The sequence below is a fragment of the Penicillium concentricum genome, assembly GCF_028827145.1.
Source record: "Penicillium concentricum strain IBT 3081 chromosome Unknown utg000002l_segment0_segment0, whole genome shotgun sequence".
Classification (NCBI taxonomy): Eukaryota; Fungi; Ascomycota; class Eurotiomycetes; order Eurotiales; family Aspergillaceae; genus Penicillium; species Penicillium concentricum.
This window is the reverse complement of record NW_026622755.1, coordinates 10,239,048-10,258,384: the sequence shown is the minus strand read 5'-3', so window position 1 is coordinate 10,258,384 and position 19,337 is coordinate 10,239,048. Positions and strand designations below refer to the sequence as shown.

At 50.9% G+C, this 19,337-nt stretch overlaps 10 protein-coding genes across 10 annotated transcripts; 4 read left to right on the top strand and 6 right to left on the bottom strand.

The window, feature by feature from the left end:
• Positions 1-137: 137 nt before the first annotated feature.
• Positions 138-1,919, bottom strand: N7517_007628 (putative 2-methylcitrate dehydratase; the record flags this gene model as incomplete). Its single annotated transcript, XM_056725358.1, has 3 exons — positions 138-754; positions 826-1,603; positions 1,668-1,919. The coding sequence occupies 3 exons, from the start codon at positions 1,917-1,919 to the stop codon at positions 138-140; spliced, it is 1,647 nt and encodes a 548-aa protein (XP_056581608.1).
• Positions 1,920-2,514: 595 nt separating this feature from the next.
• On the bottom strand, positions 2,515-4,416 carry N7517_007627 (DNA cytosine methyltransferase; the record flags this gene model as incomplete). The annotated part of the gene is made up of 2 exons (XM_056725357.1): positions 2,515-2,944; positions 3,017-4,416. The coding sequence occupies 2 exons, from the start codon at positions 4,414-4,416 to the stop codon at positions 2,515-2,517; spliced, it is 1,830 nt and encodes a 609-aa protein (XP_056581607.1).
• A 984-nt stretch (positions 4,417-5,400) lies between these two features.
• Positions 5,401-7,259, top strand: N7517_007626 (amidophosphoribosyltransferase; the record flags this gene model as incomplete). Its single annotated transcript, XM_056725356.1, has 3 exons — positions 5,401-5,485; positions 5,546-5,998; positions 6,055-7,259. The coding sequence occupies 3 exons, from the start codon at positions 5,401-5,403 to the stop codon at positions 7,257-7,259; spliced, it is 1,743 nt and encodes a 580-aa protein (XP_056581606.1).
• A 485-nt stretch (positions 7,260-7,744) lies between these two features.
• On the top strand, positions 7,745-9,271 carry N7517_007625 (endonuclease III domain-containing protein; the record flags this gene model as incomplete). The annotated part of the gene is made up of 1 exon (XM_056725355.1): positions 7,745-9,271. One exon carries the CDS (start codon positions 7,745-7,747, stop codon positions 9,269-9,271), a length of 1,527 nt encoding a protein of 508 aa, XP_056581605.1.
• A 492-nt stretch (positions 9,272-9,763) lies between these two features.
• N7517_007624 (aldehyde dehydrogenase family protein) lies at positions 9,764-11,851 on the top strand (the record flags this gene model as incomplete). The annotated part of the gene is made up of 3 exons (XM_056725354.1): positions 9,764-10,039; positions 10,132-10,313; positions 10,405-11,851. 3 exons carry the CDS (start codon positions 9,764-9,766, stop codon positions 11,849-11,851), a joined length of 1,905 nt encoding a protein of 634 aa, XP_056581604.1.
• A 227-nt stretch (positions 11,852-12,078) lies between these two features.
• On the bottom strand, positions 12,079-13,653 carry N7517_007623 (uncharacterized protein; the record flags this gene model as incomplete). Its single annotated transcript, XM_056725353.1, has 1 exon — positions 12,079-13,653. The coding sequence occupies one exon, from the start codon at positions 13,651-13,653 to the stop codon at positions 12,079-12,081; it is 1,575 nt and encodes a 524-aa protein (XP_056581603.1).
• A 945-nt stretch (positions 13,654-14,598) lies between these two features.
• N7517_007622 (uncharacterized protein) lies at positions 14,599-14,850 on the top strand (the record flags this gene model as incomplete). The annotated part of the gene is made up of 2 exons (XM_056725352.1): positions 14,599-14,619; positions 14,677-14,850. 2 exons carry the CDS (start codon positions 14,599-14,601, stop codon positions 14,848-14,850), a joined length of 195 nt encoding a protein of 64 aa, XP_056581602.1.
• Positions 14,851-15,196: 346 nt separating this feature from the next.
• Positions 15,197-16,237, bottom strand: N7517_007621 (uncharacterized protein; the record flags this gene model as incomplete). Its single annotated transcript, XM_056725351.1, has 1 exon — positions 15,197-16,237. One exon carries the CDS (start codon positions 16,235-16,237, stop codon positions 15,197-15,199), a length of 1,041 nt encoding a protein of 346 aa, XP_056581601.1.
• A 780-nt stretch (positions 16,238-17,017) lies between these two features.
• N7517_007620 (F1F0 ATP synthase subunit d) lies at positions 17,018-17,805 on the bottom strand (the record flags this gene model as incomplete). Its single annotated transcript, XM_056725350.1, has 4 exons — positions 17,018-17,098; positions 17,166-17,252; positions 17,315-17,710; positions 17,797-17,805. 4 exons carry the CDS (start codon positions 17,803-17,805, stop codon positions 17,069-17,071), a joined length of 522 nt encoding a protein of 173 aa, XP_056581600.1. The 3' UTR covers positions 17,018-17,068.
• A 374-nt stretch (positions 17,806-18,179) lies between these two features.
• On the bottom strand, positions 18,180-18,996 carry N7517_007619 (nascent polypeptide-associated complex subunit alpha; the record flags this gene model as incomplete). The annotated part of the gene is made up of 3 exons (XM_056725349.1): positions 18,180-18,501; positions 18,563-18,621; positions 18,769-18,996. 3 exons carry the CDS (start codon positions 18,994-18,996, stop codon positions 18,180-18,182), a joined length of 609 nt encoding a protein of 202 aa, XP_056581599.1.
• Positions 18,997-19,337: the final 341 nt, after the last annotated feature.

The window sequence follows — 19,337 nt, the reverse complement described above, 5'->3', positions numbered from 1 at the left end:
TTATGTTGTGAATGGGAAGAATACTGAAGAAACACTAAAAAAAAGCTCTATACAATTTTGCGGTATATAAAAGATATGTTCGTCATACACGTGTGATTTCCAGCACAGCACACCAGATCACCCGTTCATTCCAATGTTTACGAGGAGGCAATGATCTTATCCTTCACGTAGAGGTCGACATACTGGTCAACATCGTAGTTCTCCAGCTCAGAGCGGTTCCAGCCCAGCTCCAGCAGCTCATCAACGCGAGCCTTGTCAAAGTGCGCCTCAAGGTGACGCTTGTACTTGGCCAGAATCTCAGGCTTAGCCTCCTCGCGGCGGAGACGGTGGCCCAGAGGAGCCTCGACGACGATCTCCTCGAGGACAGTGCCGTCGTTCAGGGTGACGGTCAGCGCGTTAGGGATGGTGCGCTTGCTGGGGTCATGGTAGTCGGTGGTGAACTTGGTGTCCTCGACACAGCGGATCTTCTTGCGGAGCTCCTCCAGCAGAGGGGAGGTAGCGGCCTCGGAGCCGTCAGCGTAGTCGCTAGCGGTGAGGCGGCCGAAGACGAGCATGGTGGCAACCATGTACTGCACACAGTGGTCGCGGTCGGCGAAGTTGTCCATCTCCTTGAACTGCTTGTCGATGATGCGGATGCATGCTTCGTGTGTGCGGTTGGTAATCTCCTTGATGTCCTTGGCGCTCTTGCCCATGGACGCAAGCTTAGCGTTGACCTTTTCAGCGGCCTCAATGGCAGTCTGAGAGTGGAACTCGGCTATTAAATACGGGTTAGCTGCTGTCGATCTCTATACTGTGCCATTTCCTGCAAAATATTCCTGCACTTACCAGGATAGGAAACCTTGAACAGAACGTTCTCCATGACGTAACTGCCATAGGGGCGCTGGAACTGGAACTTCTTGCCCTTGAACAGGACATCGTAGAAGCCCCAGGTAGGAGCAGAGAGAACAGTGCGGAGACCACCCTCGCCCTTCTGGACCTTGAGGACCAGGTTGACAGCGCGCTGACAGGCGTCACCGGCAGCCCACGACTTACGCGACATGGTGTTGGGCGAGTGGCGGTAGGTACGGAGAGACTGACCGTCCACCCAAGCCTGGGTAATAGCATCGGCGGTCTGTCTCTCGGTGAGGCCCATCATCTTGGAGACGACAGCGGCGGTCGCAACCTTGACGAGAACGACGTGGTCGAGACCGACCTTGTTGTAGGAGTTCTCCAGAGCCAGGACACCCTGGATCTCATGGGCCTTGATCATGGCCTCCAAAACATCATGGATCTTCAGAATCTTGCCATTGCCAAGGTTTCCACCGGCGCGGTTTGTGCGCGAGATCCAATCAGCCACAGCCAAGATACCACCTAGGTTGTCCGAGGGGTGACCCCACTCGGCAGCGAGCCAGCAGTCATTGTAGTCGAGCCAGCGGATCATAGCACCAATGTTAAAGGCGCCATTGACGGGGTCCAGCTGGTAAGGTGTGCCAAACACACGGGTACCATTAGGGACAACAGTGCCTTCCACAACGGGGCCAAGGAGCTTTGCGCACTCCTTAAATTTCAGAGCCTCCAATCCACAGCCAAGGGTGTCTAAGAACACCAGACGGGCAGTGTCAAACTGTAGACAACAAAAAATTTAGAATTAGCCGGTGCTCCATGTGACCGAGCCGGGGGTAACTTACTGCCAAGTCGGAATCCACCTTATAGTCGTGGATGTAACTAGCCATATCCTGAATTTCAGGGTCGTAGGACTTATCGGTATGAACCGCCGGGGCGGCGGACTGACGAGCGGCCATTGTAGAGAAACGGGGAGTGCGAGGAATAGAGATACGGGGAGAGATGGAGAGGGAAGAAGCCAAAGTGGGCAATCTGGAGATGCGGGCCAAAGTGCGGGGAGACGTGTGGGTCAAGCGTCTCACTGCGGGCAGGGACATTGTGAAAGAATTGAGAAAAAAGATATTGAAGGTCTAGGCACAATTAGGAGGGGAGAGATGGTTTATTTAAAAACAAATGGACGAATGGAGGAATGTTGGGGAAAAAGGGAGAAAAATGGCCGGGGTTGAGTTCCAAGCTGACTTCATCCTGCCGAGCCCTCGGGTCGGTTACAATCGGTTATTCCAAAGTTACTTCATTATATTCCTACACCTATTTCCTTTGATGGGATTAATTACCTTGTTCGATAGGTTGGTAGGCCAATCATTACACTATTACTTTCTCAATTGGCCGAGTTTATTGCTACATTGCCTTCTGTTGAGCTCCTTACTAGAAATCCGAGTATCGGACGTAAACAGGAGATCAACAAACAATAGCTGTAATATGCAGCGAAAATCGGAATGTACGCGGTCCGAATTGTGAAAAGAACAAGTAAAGAGTAAAAAACCTTTGTTAGATGGAGCTCACACCGAGCTTACCCCTTGGCCCTCGGCTGATCTGCACGTGAGGTTGCAGATCATCACCCATCCCCAATTCCCCAACTCCCCAACTCCCCTATCTCTTCCTATTCATCTCCCTCACCATCACTCCGGTAAATCAATGGAAGATTCCCATGGCTTCCTCTGTATCAGTCTGACGCAGAGACTTGACGATCTCTCCGTAGATAGCTTTGGCGAAGAGCGGGGGCACGGCATTCCCAATTTGCTTGCGCATGAATCTCCCAGTAAACTGGAAGTCCAGAGGGAATGTCTGCAAGAGCGCCATCTCACGATTTGTATAGGGCCGGGTGCCCGAGGGGTGGTAGTTGTATTCACCGCCCCCGCAAGTAATGGTCCTAGCCAGAGAGTTGCGATCAAAAGAGGGCCGATGGCTCAGAGCCCACCGCGCCAGGGCCCCTTCGACGTTGTGGTCGTCGGCATCGGGAGGGATGTTGTCAATAGTGGATGAAATAGTCTCCCTGGGAAGTAAACCGTGACCAGGCATACCATGAGTGGGTTGGGCATAATGTGGAAGAACTTCACCGGGTCTATGGGCACGTGGTTAGAGGCATATAAAAATATAAAAAGCTTCGTCTTTCATTTCACTTCATTTCACTTACCCTGCAGCAATAAGAAGCAGTCTCTTCCGCTCTTGAGGCACACCATATTCGTCACACCCCAGCACTGACCAGCGAACAGAATATCCAAACTCGACCATGTCCAGTACAACTCGGTTAAAGATAACGGGGAATCGCTGCGGCAAACCCATGGTTTCCTCCATAGTCAACACCCGGGGCCGTGACTCTCGAATCAAACTTCCAGCCGAAAATACACACGCCGAGTTGGCGTCATCGCGAGGACAGGGCACAGTATGAGCAGGAGACCAGGTTTGGCAAGGGGGTGAGCAGTGTGCAATATCGACTCGCAGGAATTGTGGATCGTTGGTAAGAAAACTGAAGAAATCGGAATGCTCGACCTCTACGTCGTTGAAATTCAGCTGATATGTTTCCAGTGCATGCTTGTCAATATCAACGGCCCATTGGAGCTTCACGTCGGCCTGTTGGGCCCCGCAAGACACACCACCAGCACCACAGTACGCGTCACCAAAGGTATACGCACGGTCAGGGGTAGTCAGATCGATCACGCCTTGTCGTTCAAGATCCATGGCCAAGGAAGATGCACTAGCCTCACCGAAAGGCACAGTCTGGCCTCTCCATTCATCTCGCAGCAGGTTTGCGGGCTTGCCATGTCCTGGGTCTGATTCAGAGAAGGTCAGCCATTCAATGGCACACTGCTCTGCACTCAAAGGTGCATTACCAGGGATGATCACAACTCCGGTCTGGCGAATCGTGAGCTTCAGTCGGCAAGTCAGTTCATCTCCCGGTGTGTTAAAGTCGGTCCGAAAGTTGGTGAAGCAAATGGGCACAACCCGCTTGACTTTCTTAATGCTCACGTGGTCGGTGTTCTGAGTGAGCCAGACCAGTTCGTCGTTCATTTTTGGCAGATATGTCTTGGCTTCGGGGTGAGTTGTGCGGTAAAGACGCCGGCCGAAAAAGCGCAGGTCATGAGGCTGAGGAATCACGTCCTCGACACGCATGAAGGACCCATCATCAAACTCCAGAGATATTCCGGCTTTGAACACAATACCCCCAATGTTTATTTCTTGCTGCGTCGTCTCTGGCGTTGGGCTGCAGCCGGGGGACTGGTTGCTGATGACAGATGAGTTGCCGGAAGACCGGCCACTTGCTGAGTCGTCACCGGGGATGGCAGATGGAGCCGTAACGTGTGCCATGTCAGAGGTCAATTCTTCAATGGCTTGATCGGTCTCATCGTCGCAAGTGAGGTCAATGACGACCCGCATGGGCGAAGTGATGAAGATCGCCGACGGATCCGACATGATTATGTCGTCGTCAGACATTGTTGGCTCATGGGTTACTGCTCGAAACTCTGCAGTGTTGACAGGAATTGGGTCTCCAAATGGAGACACCGAAATACGGGATCGATCATTGATATCAGCCATTGGTGTGATGGTTGAGCGATGAAAGTCTTCCATACTCGGTTTGTGCAAGGATGCAAAGACCAGGTTTGAGATCAAGATGAAGAAAAAAAAGCAAGTGCTGATATCAAACCAAACCCGATAGATGATCTTGAGATTATAGAGTCAAGTTCAGATGACTTCAGGAACACCTATGTTGCTATAGTCGGGTGTTCGAAACCAGTCTTGCGCGAATGAGTACAATTTGGCTCAGATAGCAATCTCTCTTGAAGAGAAGTGGTAGGAGGCTTTGCCAGATCTTCTATACATAACAACTTCCAACTGAAGCAATTCATACGGATGTCTATGTATATTTGATCAACAAAGCAGAGAGCATATTGTTTTGTACAGCATGAAAGACTGGCATAAAGGCATGGTATCCATTTTTTTATCTCATTGAAGGTGGACATAAACCTTGCAAGCTGGTTTGAACATACATCCATCTATGTATGTATCAACATCATATAGACGCTTAGCCTGTTCGGGACAGTACATAGGGCAAAGGTGGGGCAGCGTGATTACTCATGATATGAGTCAGCTCCCCCTCCCCGGGGCATCCCCCCGAAGTCGGCCCGGGCGGAGGAGCGAGAAATTTTCATTCTGTGGGGCACAACCACCGAAGAAACACATCTGCCATGGAATATTTCTCTCCCTCTCTCTGTCTTGGGGTGGTGTTCATTTCTAGTGATGACCATTCTCTGAACTTCCCTCATTCATTTACGTGATCTGGTTTTGGTAAGTGGCATGGTTTTATTGTTTTTGGCTTTCAGCTTTATTCAAGCTTCTCACCCCCCTGTCTCTTATGATGATCTATGGTTTTTTATAGATGTTAGACTTCCTAAACAATTGTTGCGGATAAACACCTTAACTGATTTGAGACACTGCAATCTTACTATACACTGTGAATGCAATGGATGAACACTGGTACTAACTCTCTTCGTCCATCCAGAAAGCCTACTCTCCGTCAGGATGTGTGGTATCATTGCGCTGATCCAGGCGAACCCCTCCTCTGCGGCCGCTGTGGATCTGCACGAGGCACTTTACCTTCTCCAACGTGAGTTCCGGCCAGAATCCATACACCTGCGACCGTGAGACTAAAGGTTTTGTATCACAGATCGTGGTCAGGATGCAGCCGGTATTGCAACATGTGCCTCTGGGGGTCGGATCTACCAGCTCAAGGCCAACGGCATGGCTGCCAAGGTCTTCCAGGAAGGTGCTAAGGTGACCAACCTGCCCGGCTCCATGGGTATTGGCCACCTGCGGTATCCGACCGCAGGATCCAGTGCCAACGCCGAAGCCCAGCCGTTCTACGTGAACAGCCCCTACGGTATCTGCTTTGCACACAACGGTAACCTGATCAATGCCGGGGACCTCAAGAAGCACCTTGACCTTGAAGCCCACCGTCATATCAACACCGACAGTGATAGCGAGCTGATGCTCAACGTCTTCGCTGATGAGCTGAGTGAGACCAAGAAGGCCCGTGTCAACCACGAGGACCTCTTCGCCAGTTTGACTCGCATGTACAAACGTTGTGAGGGTGGATGGGCCTGCACTGCTATGCTTGCTGGTAAGTTATAAATCATGTGTGATCATCCTAGTCCACAGTACTAACTCGCTATCTAGGCTTTGGTATCCTGGGTTTCCGTGACTCATACGGTATCCGCCCCCTCATTTTGGGCTCTCGTCAGTCCGTGGATGGACCTGGCATGGACTACATGATGTCTTCTGAATCAGTCGCTCTGGACCAGCTGGGTTTCAGCAACCACCGTGATATTCAGCCTGGCGAGGCGGTCATCATCGCCAAGGGTGGTGAGCCGGTCTTCCGCCAGGTCGCCCCCAAGAAGGCCTACGCCCCGGACATCTTCGAGTATGTCTACTTCGCTCGCCCTGACTCTGTCATGGATGGCATCAGTGTGTACCGCAGCCGGCAACGCATGGGTGACCGTCTCGGTGCACGGATCCTTGATGTCCTGGGTCCCGAGGTTGTCAAGGATATTGACGTGGTCATTCCCATTCCTGAAACGGCGACTACGTCCGCGACCAATGTCGCGCTATACCTTAACAAGCCTTACTGCCACGGTTTCGTCAAGAACCGTTACGTCTTCCGCACTTTTATCATGCCGGAGCAAAAGACACGGCAAAGGGGTGTCCGCCGCAAGCTCAATGCCATGAAGGCTGAGTTCAAGGACCGCAACGTTCTGCTGGTTGATGACAGTATTGTTCGTGGTACCACTAGTCGTGAGATTGTCAACATGGCCCGGGAAGCCGGCGCCAAGAAGGTCTATCTTGCGAGCTGCGCACCGGAGATCACACATGCTCACATCTACGGTATCGATCTTGCCTCTCCTCAAGAGTTGGTTGCGCACAATCGGAACTCGGAGGCCATTGCCAAGCACATTGGCGCGGAGGCGGTTGTCTTCCAAACTCTGCCTGATCTCAAGGACGCCTGTGCCGAGGTTGCCCGTGAAAACGGTCAGCAAGAGCCCACAAATTTCGAGGTCGGTGTGTTCTGCGGTAGCTACGTTACCCCCGTTTCATCCGGTTACTTCGAACATCTGGAGTCCGTCCGTGGCGAAGGTCGCAAGGTCAAGGCTCTTGACAAGGCCAAGGAGGCTGTCACCAATGGCTTTGCGAACATGACCGACTTCCAGATTGCTGCCCATGGAGTTACCATGGACACCAATGGCAAGATCATTCCTGCCATAGAGAACGAATCATCAGCATCTACTGCCGCGAAGCAGGTCGACCACGCCGAAGACCAAACGAACCCGAAGGTCTCGGACCGCATGGACATTAGCATCCACAACCAGGCTGACCATGAGGCATGATTACGAGCAATTTTTTTTCACTTTTTTTTTCTCCACCATTTGGCAATTTGCATTGGGTGTCTGGGCGTTTCTTTGAGGGAGCATATGTGGCCAATTTGCCGCTAAATGATGTGGAAATGTTGAAATGTGGAAATGCATTGAAAATACCAATACCCAGTGTCTTGAGATACACTTGTCAATAATTCCTAATGAAACTAAAATAAATGCAATATTCCCATACTGAAGTGCTGGTTTCCTTTTTGGTTTTTGAGTTTGAGATTCCCGAAGAGGTAGGTCACGTGTTAGTGCCATTGCCCAGTAACATCATCTCCTCTCCACATCTACGACCCATATGATCACCGACATTGAAGCAGGCTTAATCTTTTGACCCGTGACCCTCGTGGATGATTCAAATGGATTGATATACCTCGATATATCTTGTATCCATTATCGATTCTCGTGCACTCGAGGCTTGCTGCAGACCCTCTGACCGGATCTTCTCAATCATGGAACGCCGCATTACTCGCTCTGCAGCTGCAGCTGTATTGATTGCAGGAGAAAACAGCCCTTATATCACTCAAACACCAAGCTCTACTAAAGTGAACAAACGAAAGCGTCTCAATCCCACTGGCACTTCCAATGCCCCCAATACCCTGGATACACCCAAAATTAACACAATCATGGAGTTGAAATCTCCCAATGATCCCAATATGGTGATCAAGCAAGAGAAGCCAGTGTTGCGCCCAGCCTTGTTTGATGAACTCCCTCACAACCTAGGATCTGTTCCCGCCCCATTGTCTGTAGCAACAGAGCCCTCAGCCCCAATTGCTGGATCTGACAAGGAAAACCAAACTTTAAAGGGCAAACCGGTTGACAATCTGGCTACTGAGCTCCAAGACACTGTGAACAAGACTACAACTCAGTTGAAGAAAGAACCTAAGATTCCAACTACTACAACCGGCCGCAAGCCAAAGAAGAATACTTATGGCCTAACGCCCGGTATTTCTCCTTTTCCCGAACTGGTTCGACCGACCGCAGAGGAGTGTGAAGATGTCAATCGGCTGTTGTCCAGCATTCATGGTGTAGTCACTGCTCCGGCAACCATCCCTGAGCCCTCCCTGACGGTCACCGGGTGTGGTGAGGTCCCATCTGTTCTGGATGCTTTAATTCGTACTCTTCTCAGCGGTGCCACCACGGGCAACAATGCCGCCAAGGCCTTCGGTGGGCTTGTGCAACGATTTGGCATTCTTTCAGAAGGCATCGGCAAGGGAAGCGTGAATTGGGATGCCGTACGACAGGCTTCTCTGAAAGATGTGTTTGAAGCGATCAAAAGTGGCGGCTTGGCCGACATCAAAAGCAAGAACCTCAAGGCGATTCTTGACATAGTCCACGAGGACAACCAGGCGCGCCGGGCTGCATTGTTAGATTCTGAGTCCAAGAACGACTCAATTTCTAAGCTGGTACCCGAAAAGGCTGAAAAGGACAAGCAATATGAGATCGCGTGTGCAGATCAGAACTTCCTCTCCCTCAACCACCTCCACAATCTCACCACTGAAGAAGCCATGACCGATCTGATCAAGTACCCCGGAATCGGACCCAAGACAGCCGCCTGCGTGATCCTGTTCTGCCTCCAGCGGCCCTGTTTCGCCGTCGACACGCACGTCTTCCGGCTCTGCCGCTGGCTCGGATGGATTCCTGCCCGTGCAAACGAAGTAAGCGCCTTCAGCCACCTGGAAGTGCGCATCCCCGACCATTTGAAGTATTCGCTCCACCAGCTGTTCATTCGGCACGGAAAGACCTGCCCTCGGTGCCGAGCTGCGACCGGCGAGTCCAGTGCTGGTTGGGAGGATGGCTGTGTCATTGATCACCTGTTAACCCGTGATGGGAAACGCAAGGGCAATGGTCCGACTGTGGTTTCTAAGAAAGCAGCTGCCAAGACTGCGGCTAGGAAGCGCAAGAGAATGAACAAGGACTCCGAGGAGGAGACCGAGGAAAGCGAGAGTTCCTTTTCCGACGAAACAAGTGACGAGTGAACGCATTTATGACAACGAAATTATGTGAAATGAAGGTGGAATCTTTAAATGAGGATTGATCGTATGGATCTATGAGGATCAACGACTTTTGAGTCCATATATGTACTCTATATTGTTATCTACCTACCATCTTGCTGTTGCTCTCAACACGAATGTATTATTATTGCTATACACAATTCTGATTTTCCTAAATTAAGTGATGCAAGAGTAGACGGCCGCATATGCCTTGTGATGTCTTTTTAGTAGGTTTTTGTAGTTTTTTTTAGCTGTATACTTTCTCCCCCTTCTCAGTTTTATAAGTAGATAGCAGTGAAAGGTAGGAAAAGCATACTTTGTGCAAAAGACTTTTTCATAGCCTTTGACTCCCAGGTGCCCATGTATGGCACGACTGGACACTTAACCCGGTTATCGCCTTATCGCCAACACAGAAAGTCTCCAGGAACTCTTACTCTCCCAACACTTTCCAGTTGTCCAATTGCACCAATTCCCGCCATGGATTGTCTGGCATCCCACATTCCGCCAGCGCTGCGCAGTCTTCTGGAGGCCTACACGCCTCCGGGGTCGGCAGAGTACGCCCCATACGTCGGAGTCGCGTTGACCTCCCTTGTCGCCGTGTACGTGGGGTACCTCTACATCCAAAGCTGGAGAGAGGCAGCAGTCGTTTTCAATGTTCCTATCCCTTCCGAAGTGCGCAACAGCGGGTCGATCAAAACGTGGGATGAGGTTCAGGGGCAGCAGAAAATGGTGTTGCAGGATCAAGCTCGGGGAGTGAGTTGACAAGCCCGGTCTTTGGCTTGGGATCCTTTCCTTGTGAATTCTTTCTTTCTTATTCTTGAGCTAACCTCGGGTCTACTATACAGAAATGGAACCATCAATTGATTATGAGCTACTGTCCTGCCGATGGGAGGGTACTCGGTAACGGAATCAAGCCAGCCACAGTCGACGATGTCAACAAGGTCGTTCGGGTTGCGGGAGCTGCTCAGCCGGAGTGGGCAAAGACTACATTTGCGGAGCGCAGAAAGGTTCTCCGGACACTGTTGAAGTATGTGGATTGGCAAGTTCGCTCGGTCCTATGAAACCATTGCGCTTTACCTACCGCACCCCGTAAGGCTTGTCCAACTAACATCTCACAGATATGTCCTAGACCACCAAGAAGACCTCGTTACCGCATGCTGTCTCGATTCGGGTAAAACAAAAGTCGACGGCTCATTCGGCGAGATCCTTGTGACAGTGGAGAAACTCAAATGGACAATCGATCATGGCGAGAAGGCACTGCTACCAGAGCGGCGGCCGACCAACCTCCTAATGATGTACAAGAAAAACACGGTCACATACGAACCACTAGGCGTGGTGGGTGCGTGTGTGTCTTGGAACTACCCGTTACACAACTTCATTGGTCCGATCATCAGCGCGCTGTTTACCGGTAACGCAGTGGTTGTTAAACCGTCTGAGCAAACCGCATGGTCTGCAATCTACTTCCTCGAGATGGTGCGCGGCGCGCTCTCTAGCTGTGGCCACTCGCGCGATCTGGTCCAGACGCTAGTCTGTCTACCCAATGTTGCCAATGCATTCACTTCGCACCCTGATATCGCGCATATAACCTTCATTGGATCCCGGCCTGTCGCCCATCACGTCTGCGCATCAGCAGCCAAGTCACTTATTCCCGTATGTGTCGAGCTAGGCGGCAAAGACCCCGCTGTGATCCTGGATGACTCCCGCACTCTCAGCAATATGTCCTCCATCGCATCTCTCCTCATGCGCGGTGTCTTCCAATCCTCCGGTCAGAACTGCATCGGCATCGAGCGCATCATCGCCCTCCCCAGCGCATACGAACGACTCATCGAAATTGTAACCCCACGCATTCAAAAACTCCACCTCGGATCTATCCTCCTCGACACCGCAACCCCAGACGTTGGTGCAATGATCTCACCTGTCTCCTTCGCCAACCTCGAGAAACTCATCAACGAAGCCGTGCAACAAGGCGCACGCCTCCTCGCCGGCGGCACCCAACACAAACACCCAGTCCACCAATACGGCCACTACTTCACACCAACCCTGCTAGTAGATGTGACACGCGACATGAGGATTGCGCAAACAGAGCTCTTCGCCCCTGTCTTCCTCATGATGCGCGCCGAGTCCGTATCCGACGCAATCGCCATCTCAAACTCAACACCGTACGCACTAGGCGCCAGCGTCTTCGGGCACCGACAAAAGGACGTGCAAGCCTGCGTGTCGAAAATCTCCGCCGGAATGGTAGCGATCAACGACTTTGGTGCCTTTTACGCTGTGCAGCTGCCGTTTGGCGGCGTCCGCGGATCAGGATATGGCCGGTTTGCTGGCGATGAGGGACTGCGCGGTCTGTGCAATATCAAGGCTGTTTGCGCTGACCGATTCCCTACTTTGATTGGCACTGGTATCCCGCCGCGCCTGGACTATCCTATTCAAAACCGGGAGAACGCAGCGGACGCGAGGGGTGGGATTGCGGCTTGGGAGATGTGTAAGGGTATTGTTGAGACGGGATATCAGTTGACGCTGGGTGGACGCATTGCTGGTATTCTGCGGTTGTTGAGTAACCTGTAATGGGGTTTCTCTTCGGGAAATAATTACAAAATTCTGTTTCATATCGATATTTTGTACTCTACATAGTCCACATTGCTACGGATAATACCTCTAGCTGTGGGAACATTTAATTCAAAGTAAACTATTCTTTTGGATCTATATGTGGTACTATATATTACATCACGAGAAATCTAAAATCCGGGTATAGCGCTAACAACAACGTCCTCATAAGCCTACTCGGGACAATCTCATGGAGGAAGAGGAGGGCCGAACTTCTTCAGCCAGTAATCCTCAGTCCGGAACGAACTCTCCATCAACCAATTCCCCATTGGTTCACGGGATGGTTTAAGAACTTCATCGAGAAAGCGGCCGCCCTCAAGATCCAAGGTATCCAACTGACCACAACAAAACAACTGACCACTCGGGAAACTACTAGCATACTCAACCTGCGCAGGGAGGCGCAGCAGGAAATCTGACAACCAGCGCGCAAACTTACCATTAATCTGGTTATAAGTGCTCGGGTTCTTCTTCGCCAGTTCCATATTATCGACGGTCCACTGTGTGATCTCCGACGACCAGCTAGGCAGAGACTCCGCACTAGCACGGAGGAGAGCCTCAAAGAAAGCCAAGTTGAGATGTGGCTTATCGCGGCCGGTGCGGGTAACAGCGAGGAAGTGTTCAGGCGGGATGGTATAGAAGACGCCGCGACCTTGGTTCTCTGCTTTGTAGCGGAAAATGAACTCGTCAATTTTGAGGAGGGAAAGCATGGCGTTGAAGTTCTGGTGACGGATTGCGTTCTGGATTCCTTCGTTCAGGGCTTTGCGGTCGACTTTGGTCAGGGTCGAGGGTGTCAGGGAGCTCTTTCCAGGGGTCCAATTGCACGATGTCATGCGTAGCATCTCCAGGAAAGCAACGTCTTCTGGAAGGAACCCGTTGCTGCGGCCTCGGAGGAGATGAGATGGGAATTTGCACAGATCCAGTGCAGGGAGATTGACAGTCAATCTCACATCCACACATTGGAGCTCGGTGGTAACCATTGGCATTATATTGAGCTCGTATATGTGGGGGCCTTTCAGCGCGTTCGGGGCCATCTGAAAGAACTCTGGGGGCATGCTCGCGAGTTCCTTCATTGGTTCTCCCTTGCCATGGAAGACGAGGACACTGTCATCCTTACGTGCTAGGAACTTTTCAAAAGCAGCCTGCTCCTCTTCCTTGGTCACGATACCGGCGTTGATCCAGCGACGGTGGATAGTCAAGATCTGCATTGTCGGGATCTGCGCACGCACGCGGTCCACGGTACACCACCTGCACTTGAAGACGGCTTCCTGTAAGCGGGCGCGCTCCTCCAGTTTGATAGGAACATAGTCGAGCGGGACCATCATGCGCTCCACAGCCTTGCTACGGGGGTAGTCGAGCGAATCATTCCAGAATGCAAGCAGGATGAGGGCGCGATAGATGTGTTCACCGGAGAGGGCGCGGGATAAGAACGGCGAAGCTCGGGGGAAGTTTAGATTGAGCGAGTGCAGGAAGATCTGCTCGATGATCTCGACGGGGAGGGCCTCGAGGAGGGACAACATCCTGTGGGGAGTATGGGGGCGCGAGATTCTGGGTCTAGGCGAATTAGAAGGACGGTCGTAGGGGCTAGACCTCGACCGAGAGGACCGAGAGGACCGAGACGAGCTGCTCCGAATCGGAGTCTTGAAGGTGCGACCTGGTCGGCGCTTCGATTTGGGAATAGCGGAAGAATTCGAAGTGCTTGCGGGCTCAGGCGGAGCAAGCTTTGTCCGCGTCACGGTTGCATCTTCGCGTTTTGGTGGGCTCATGGAGCAATTGAACTTTCTCGCTATGAGTTAATCAATCTGTGAGCCTGAATCATTTCAGATTTGTGTATGACTATTCAGTGTTGTAGTATGTTGTAGGTCGCATGTCATGGAAGTATACAACGTTACAAGCAACGGAGGCCTAACCTCGCCCTGATTGGCGGGAAAGAGCCCGACAGGTAAATGTCTTGGCGTTAGGGCTTGGCATTGAAGGGCTGGAAAGTCACATGTTATCACGTGATAACCCCGCTTTGTGACTAAATTTGGTTTAGCCTGTTATCAAATGACGTCAAGGATTGTCAGGTAGAAAAAGCTCTCGGGACAAAAGAAAAAAGAGAATATCACCATTCAAGGGTCCACGAGTTCAAGATAAATTGGAAAATAAAACAGCTATTCTTAAATGCTAGACTCATTTAGAATGCAATGGCTCCACCAATTCTACAATGTAAACCTAGATTCTGTGCTTGAACCCGAAATCAAGGAATAGTCCAGTCGAAATGACGGAATGATCGGTTGGGCAACACCCCTGGTACCTTGTGTATTAAGACATGGGCTCCATTACAAAATTCTCTTCTTCTCTCTCATTCTTCATCAAACCTTGGAAATTCTGTCATAGCTCCTACAACGACGTCACTGGCGTCTGCACCTTGTGATTTCTGACGCCTCGCAAGACAAGCTTCACCACACGAACTTGTCTATCAATCGCCTCTTTTGGACACCACTTACGTATCTGAACAAGAAATTTCTGTCCCTGTCTAAGACGATCATCTTTATCATTCTTTATTTAAACCACCTCTCCATCTACTTCACTATCTTCAATATGCACCCTTTCAGTGATCCAACTATCCATACACACGCTTCCTCCAGCTCGGAGTCTACTCTCATCAAACCGAAATAAACAAACATCTTGATACAAAACCAACTCAAGAAAAGCTCTTCATCTTCAATATGGGCGCCGTCGTCTCTTGCGTATGTGAAACCCCCATCTGCTCTCTAAGGAAACTCAACTAACATACCTGCTTCTAGATCCAAAGCGTCTTCCGCGCCATCGGTAGCTGCCTCATGGCCATCGTCAACGCCATCGGCTCCATCTGCCACGCCATCATCAGCGGCGTGGTCACAGTGATCGATGTTATCATCTCCTGCCTGACCTGCGGCTACTGTGGAAAACGCAAGCGCGGTCGTCGATCAGCAGTCTAACGGGAAACAAACCGTCATGTCTGCACACACCTATTGAGTCCATGAGAATAGAAGGGCTGGTTATGGGTTCTATGATTGTTATGCCGGCGCGAATTTTCTTTTGTCATTATGTCTGCTTGGAGTACATACCCCGCGGCGCAGTTTTTAATTGTGAATTATGAAACAAATTTTGGGATATGAAATTTTTACATCGATGTATATTGCGTCTCTTCTATATACGATAGACATAAAATGTAGGAGTGTATATACACATAGTAAGTGTTTTGCGGTATGGACATGAAGTTGGAAGGTATATATGACTTATTATACACTGTTTGGTGTGGATCCTGCTGGGGAGACAAGCATGTCAATTTCCATCTTTCAGCGAGGACGACTCAACATATCGCAACAAATCCTGCTTTGCTTCTGCGGGCATGTCATCCCAACGCTCATTCAAAATAACATTTGCAAACGGATCCCCAGGTCCACTCCCATAGCGCCGGACGAGGGAATAATGCGAATTCTGTAGTGGCCAGCGAGCAAGGACACGACAATTTTCAGCTCGAAACGGTATATTCAACAAGCGACGGAAAGGTTCGATCTTGCGCGTTCGAATGAGATGATATGTAATCTCAGAGGAGCGATCTGGCCTGGCCTCATCCTCATCCAGGTAGAAGTCCAAGGAGAGCAGCTGCAAGAACTCAAACTGCGCATCTGACCAGGGCGAGCGCAAGACCTTATCCGGAATGCGGCCAGGTCCAATGGCCACTGAGCACGGCAGCCGGAAGAGGTCGTTCTCATGGTATATCTCGCTTGGTTTACGGATTTGTACAGCGCCAAAATGGAACCATATTGCCACTTTGCGGTCAACAGCGTGGCGCGAGGTTTCCTCCAATTGTGCGGGGATGATTAGATCCCCTTTCCCACGCCGGCCGAGTACAGCCCAGTCGCAAGCTTCTAGGTTTTCAAAGCGTGGGTCTAGATTTGACAGCACTGCTTTGTCGTCCGGATTGAAGACCAGGCCGACACATTTGCGTCGGATTGTATGGGCAACGTACTCACGCTGGCATTTCCGCAACAGGGGAAAAGTGCACCACCGACATGCCAGCAGGTTAGTCTGTAATTGCTGGCGGTCTTTCCAGGACAGTGCCCAGAAGTCCAAAGGCGGGGGTAGGAAATCCGGGGTAAAGAAGCCCTCTCGCGAGCCTGAATTGGGACTGCTGAATGCAAGCCGAATGAGCCAGGTATAGAGCAATGGAGTGGACAGTGCTTGGCTGAGACGTGGTGAAGCACGAGGGAGGTTCACTTCAAGACTGTGAAGAAAGATCAACTGCAGGATTTCCACGGGCAGTGACTCAAGGCGCGAGCACGTGTGGTCGGCCAACGGATCGGAGGGACCTGGGCCCATTTGCAACAGTGTCTCTAGAGATGATATGTTCTTATATAGTTTGCTTGTAGCAAGACGATGTCCAATTGCAAATCACCGGTGTGCTTATATTTTTAAAGGGCCAGGGAGGAGAAAGAGCAGAGACGAGTATGGTTTATCTCAATGGAAACACAGTCCATACGATATTGACTGCAGACTTCGCATACTGTCCCTGCAGTTCCTCGTGACCTGTAGGAAAAGCACTTGACGCGCTCCCAGCGCAGTCTCCAATGAAAGTAAATGAAAGGAAAAAGCCCGGCCCATCACTGAGGGGTAGGGGAAGTGGGTAAACTGAGGTGAGTTGCATGTCTTGGCAAGGCCAGCTTGAAAGCTCCTCATCAAGACTATGTATGTGGCTTGAGCGCCTACATCGTCTACTACATCTGAACTGGAATATGTCTATTGCCGCTTGGTACTCGTCGGAGTTTTGAAAAAGAAACGATTTTCGCGTGATACTCCGCAATATATCCTGACTCGATCCACATGGAGAGAGCTTGCTTTGATATATATATCGGGCATAGCATATATTTGTGGACCTTATTTTTCTAGCTACGGCAGATTTCCCACCCATTTATCAATAATTAGAATCTTAATATAGCTACAAATGTACGAGTTTACAAGAGAATCCATTAATGAACGCAGAAACGACAAATGTATTGTTTCTATACACATCCCAACTGCCCCACCACACTATCGGAGGTATTTGACCACACACTGGCTGAATAGCCATCTTCTTGGCTCCAAAAGTCATGATCACGTAGTGTGATGGAGCGAGGAATAAAAAGGCTGATTTGAGGCCACAAGAGTCCACGCTTAAACGGCGGACAGATCGCCGAAGCGCTCCTACAAAAGGGAATGGTATAAGTATCAAAACGAACGCATTGCTCTCAGCAAGACAGTCAACACATACCTTGTAGCCAGGGGGCATCCACTTGCCCTTGGAGACGAGGGAAGCGGTCTTCTCGTCGATCTCGGGCTGGGCGGCGGCAACCTCGTCCTAAGAAAGTAATCATGTAAGTAATGATTCCATCTCTGCGGTCTGCAGCAGATAATACGTACGACAGTGAGGTCCTCGAAGGGACGGGCGGTCTCGATGTTCTGCAGGGTCTTCTGCAGGTTTTGCAGCTCGGCCTCAACCTTACCCTTGGTAGCCTCGGCGTTCTGAACAGCCTGGGACTCGAAGGCATCAATGGCCTTCAGCTGGCGGCTGACATCGTAGGTAGCGGGCTTGAAGGTCTTGAAGTGGTTCTCGAGCTCATCGACAATAGCCTTGTTCTTCAGGATGCCGCGGTAGTGGCTGAAGTCAACGGCCTGGGGCTGCTCGGACAGAACCTGGACCTTGCGGCGAGCCTCGTCGTTGCGCTTCTTGAAAGCTTGGAGGGAGACGGCGGTCTGGCCGCGGAGGCCGAGGGAGGTCGACACCTGGGCCCAGTCGATCTTGAGAGCGGCGCTGCGCTGTTTTCGGGTGAAGGGAGTTAGCGGGAGTCATCCGGATAGGTTGACAAGGGTCTGTCATGTCGAGGAGTAGGAGAAGAACATACAGCAGCCATTGTGACGGGTATGATAGAGGTTGGGGGTGGGGAAAAGAGAGGGGAGTTCAATGTGCAGGGAGGTGCCGAACGAGGAGCGACCCGGAAGGTTTGGATTGTTCGGGTCACGTGATACCAATTCCGAAATCCACCGTGTATTATACAGGCAAAAAAGACAAATTATAGGGAGATCGTGTTCATTATTGTAAATAACTTATGAACAGGTTATATTTTTCTTATATATTTACAAAATATATAGAATGATTGGTTGACTCAATCATGGGTTCAATTGTTTTTTGGGCTAAATTGTGTACACTATGGGCGACAACATACCAGACATCTTCCATCTGGCATCATAACCCAAGTCCTCATAGAACCTTAAATGCGGTCACTCGTTATATGCTGAGGGCCATGATGGAGTTAACGATATCGTTGTCGTTCTCCCGGAGAGCCTTGACGGCCTTCTTGCGGGAGACGTTTGCTTGTGCCATGACGAGCTCGATATCCTTAGACTCAAGGTTGGACTCATCAACTTCCTCACCATCATCCTCCTCATCCTCCTTCTTATCCTCGGTCTCGGGGGCCTTGGCCTTGCCGAGAACCTCCTCGTGGTCGTGACCGGCGTGGTCGCCAGCGGCCTCGGAGGCAGCGAGCTGCTGAGCGGCGGAAGCCTGGGCCTGGGAGTTCAGGTCCTCAATCTTGGCCTCACCGAAGATGCTAAAAGTATGTCAGTAAATGTCGTTCAGGCATGAATTGACTCCAATTGGGTTCCACATACATCCAGCAGTTGCTGTTGGGGGAACGGTAAACCTCGGGCTGGTTGACAACGAAGAGGATCTTTAATTTCAATAATTAGCATCTCCACATCGAGAATGATCAAGATATTCCATCCCATTGGTAGCCCATGTTGCGGTTGATGGTCGCAAGCACATTGTACCTGGCGGGGTAGAAATTCTCATGACGGTCGCATCGGGATTCACATACGTTCTTGGGGCGGCGGAGAGTGACACGGGTGATGCCAGGGACGAGCTTCAGGCCGAGCTTGCCAATAGCCTTGCGGGCCTTCTTCTCACCACGGGAGTGGACAGCGACGGAGGCACCGGCGGGAATGTTGGGCTCATCGCCAGCCTCGGAGCCAGACTCAGAGGAGCTCTCCTCGACGGTCTTGGAGACCTCGTCATCGTGGATTTCTTCAACGCGGGGATCAGCCATTTTTGCGATGTAAAGGGGCCCTAAGAAGAATGCGAAAAAAGAGTTGATTAGTTGGGTTGTTTCGTTCGCAATGGTGTTAAGGCTGGTTGAATGGTGTGAGAGCGGGCATGGTGGGAGAGATTGGAGGAGATTGGTCAACCCCCCACGAATCGCACAACACTCGGGAAAGGGCGGAATTTGTTGTTGAAAAGGCGAGGATTCAGTCGAGTAAATAATCATACATACCTGAAAGGTAAATATCAAGCTGTTGTGAATGGGGATGGATTTTGTTGAAGTTGAAGGTGCGTAGCTGTGCGCCAGACCGAACCCGAAAATCATTAGCGAGACCCCAGACTGCCCGC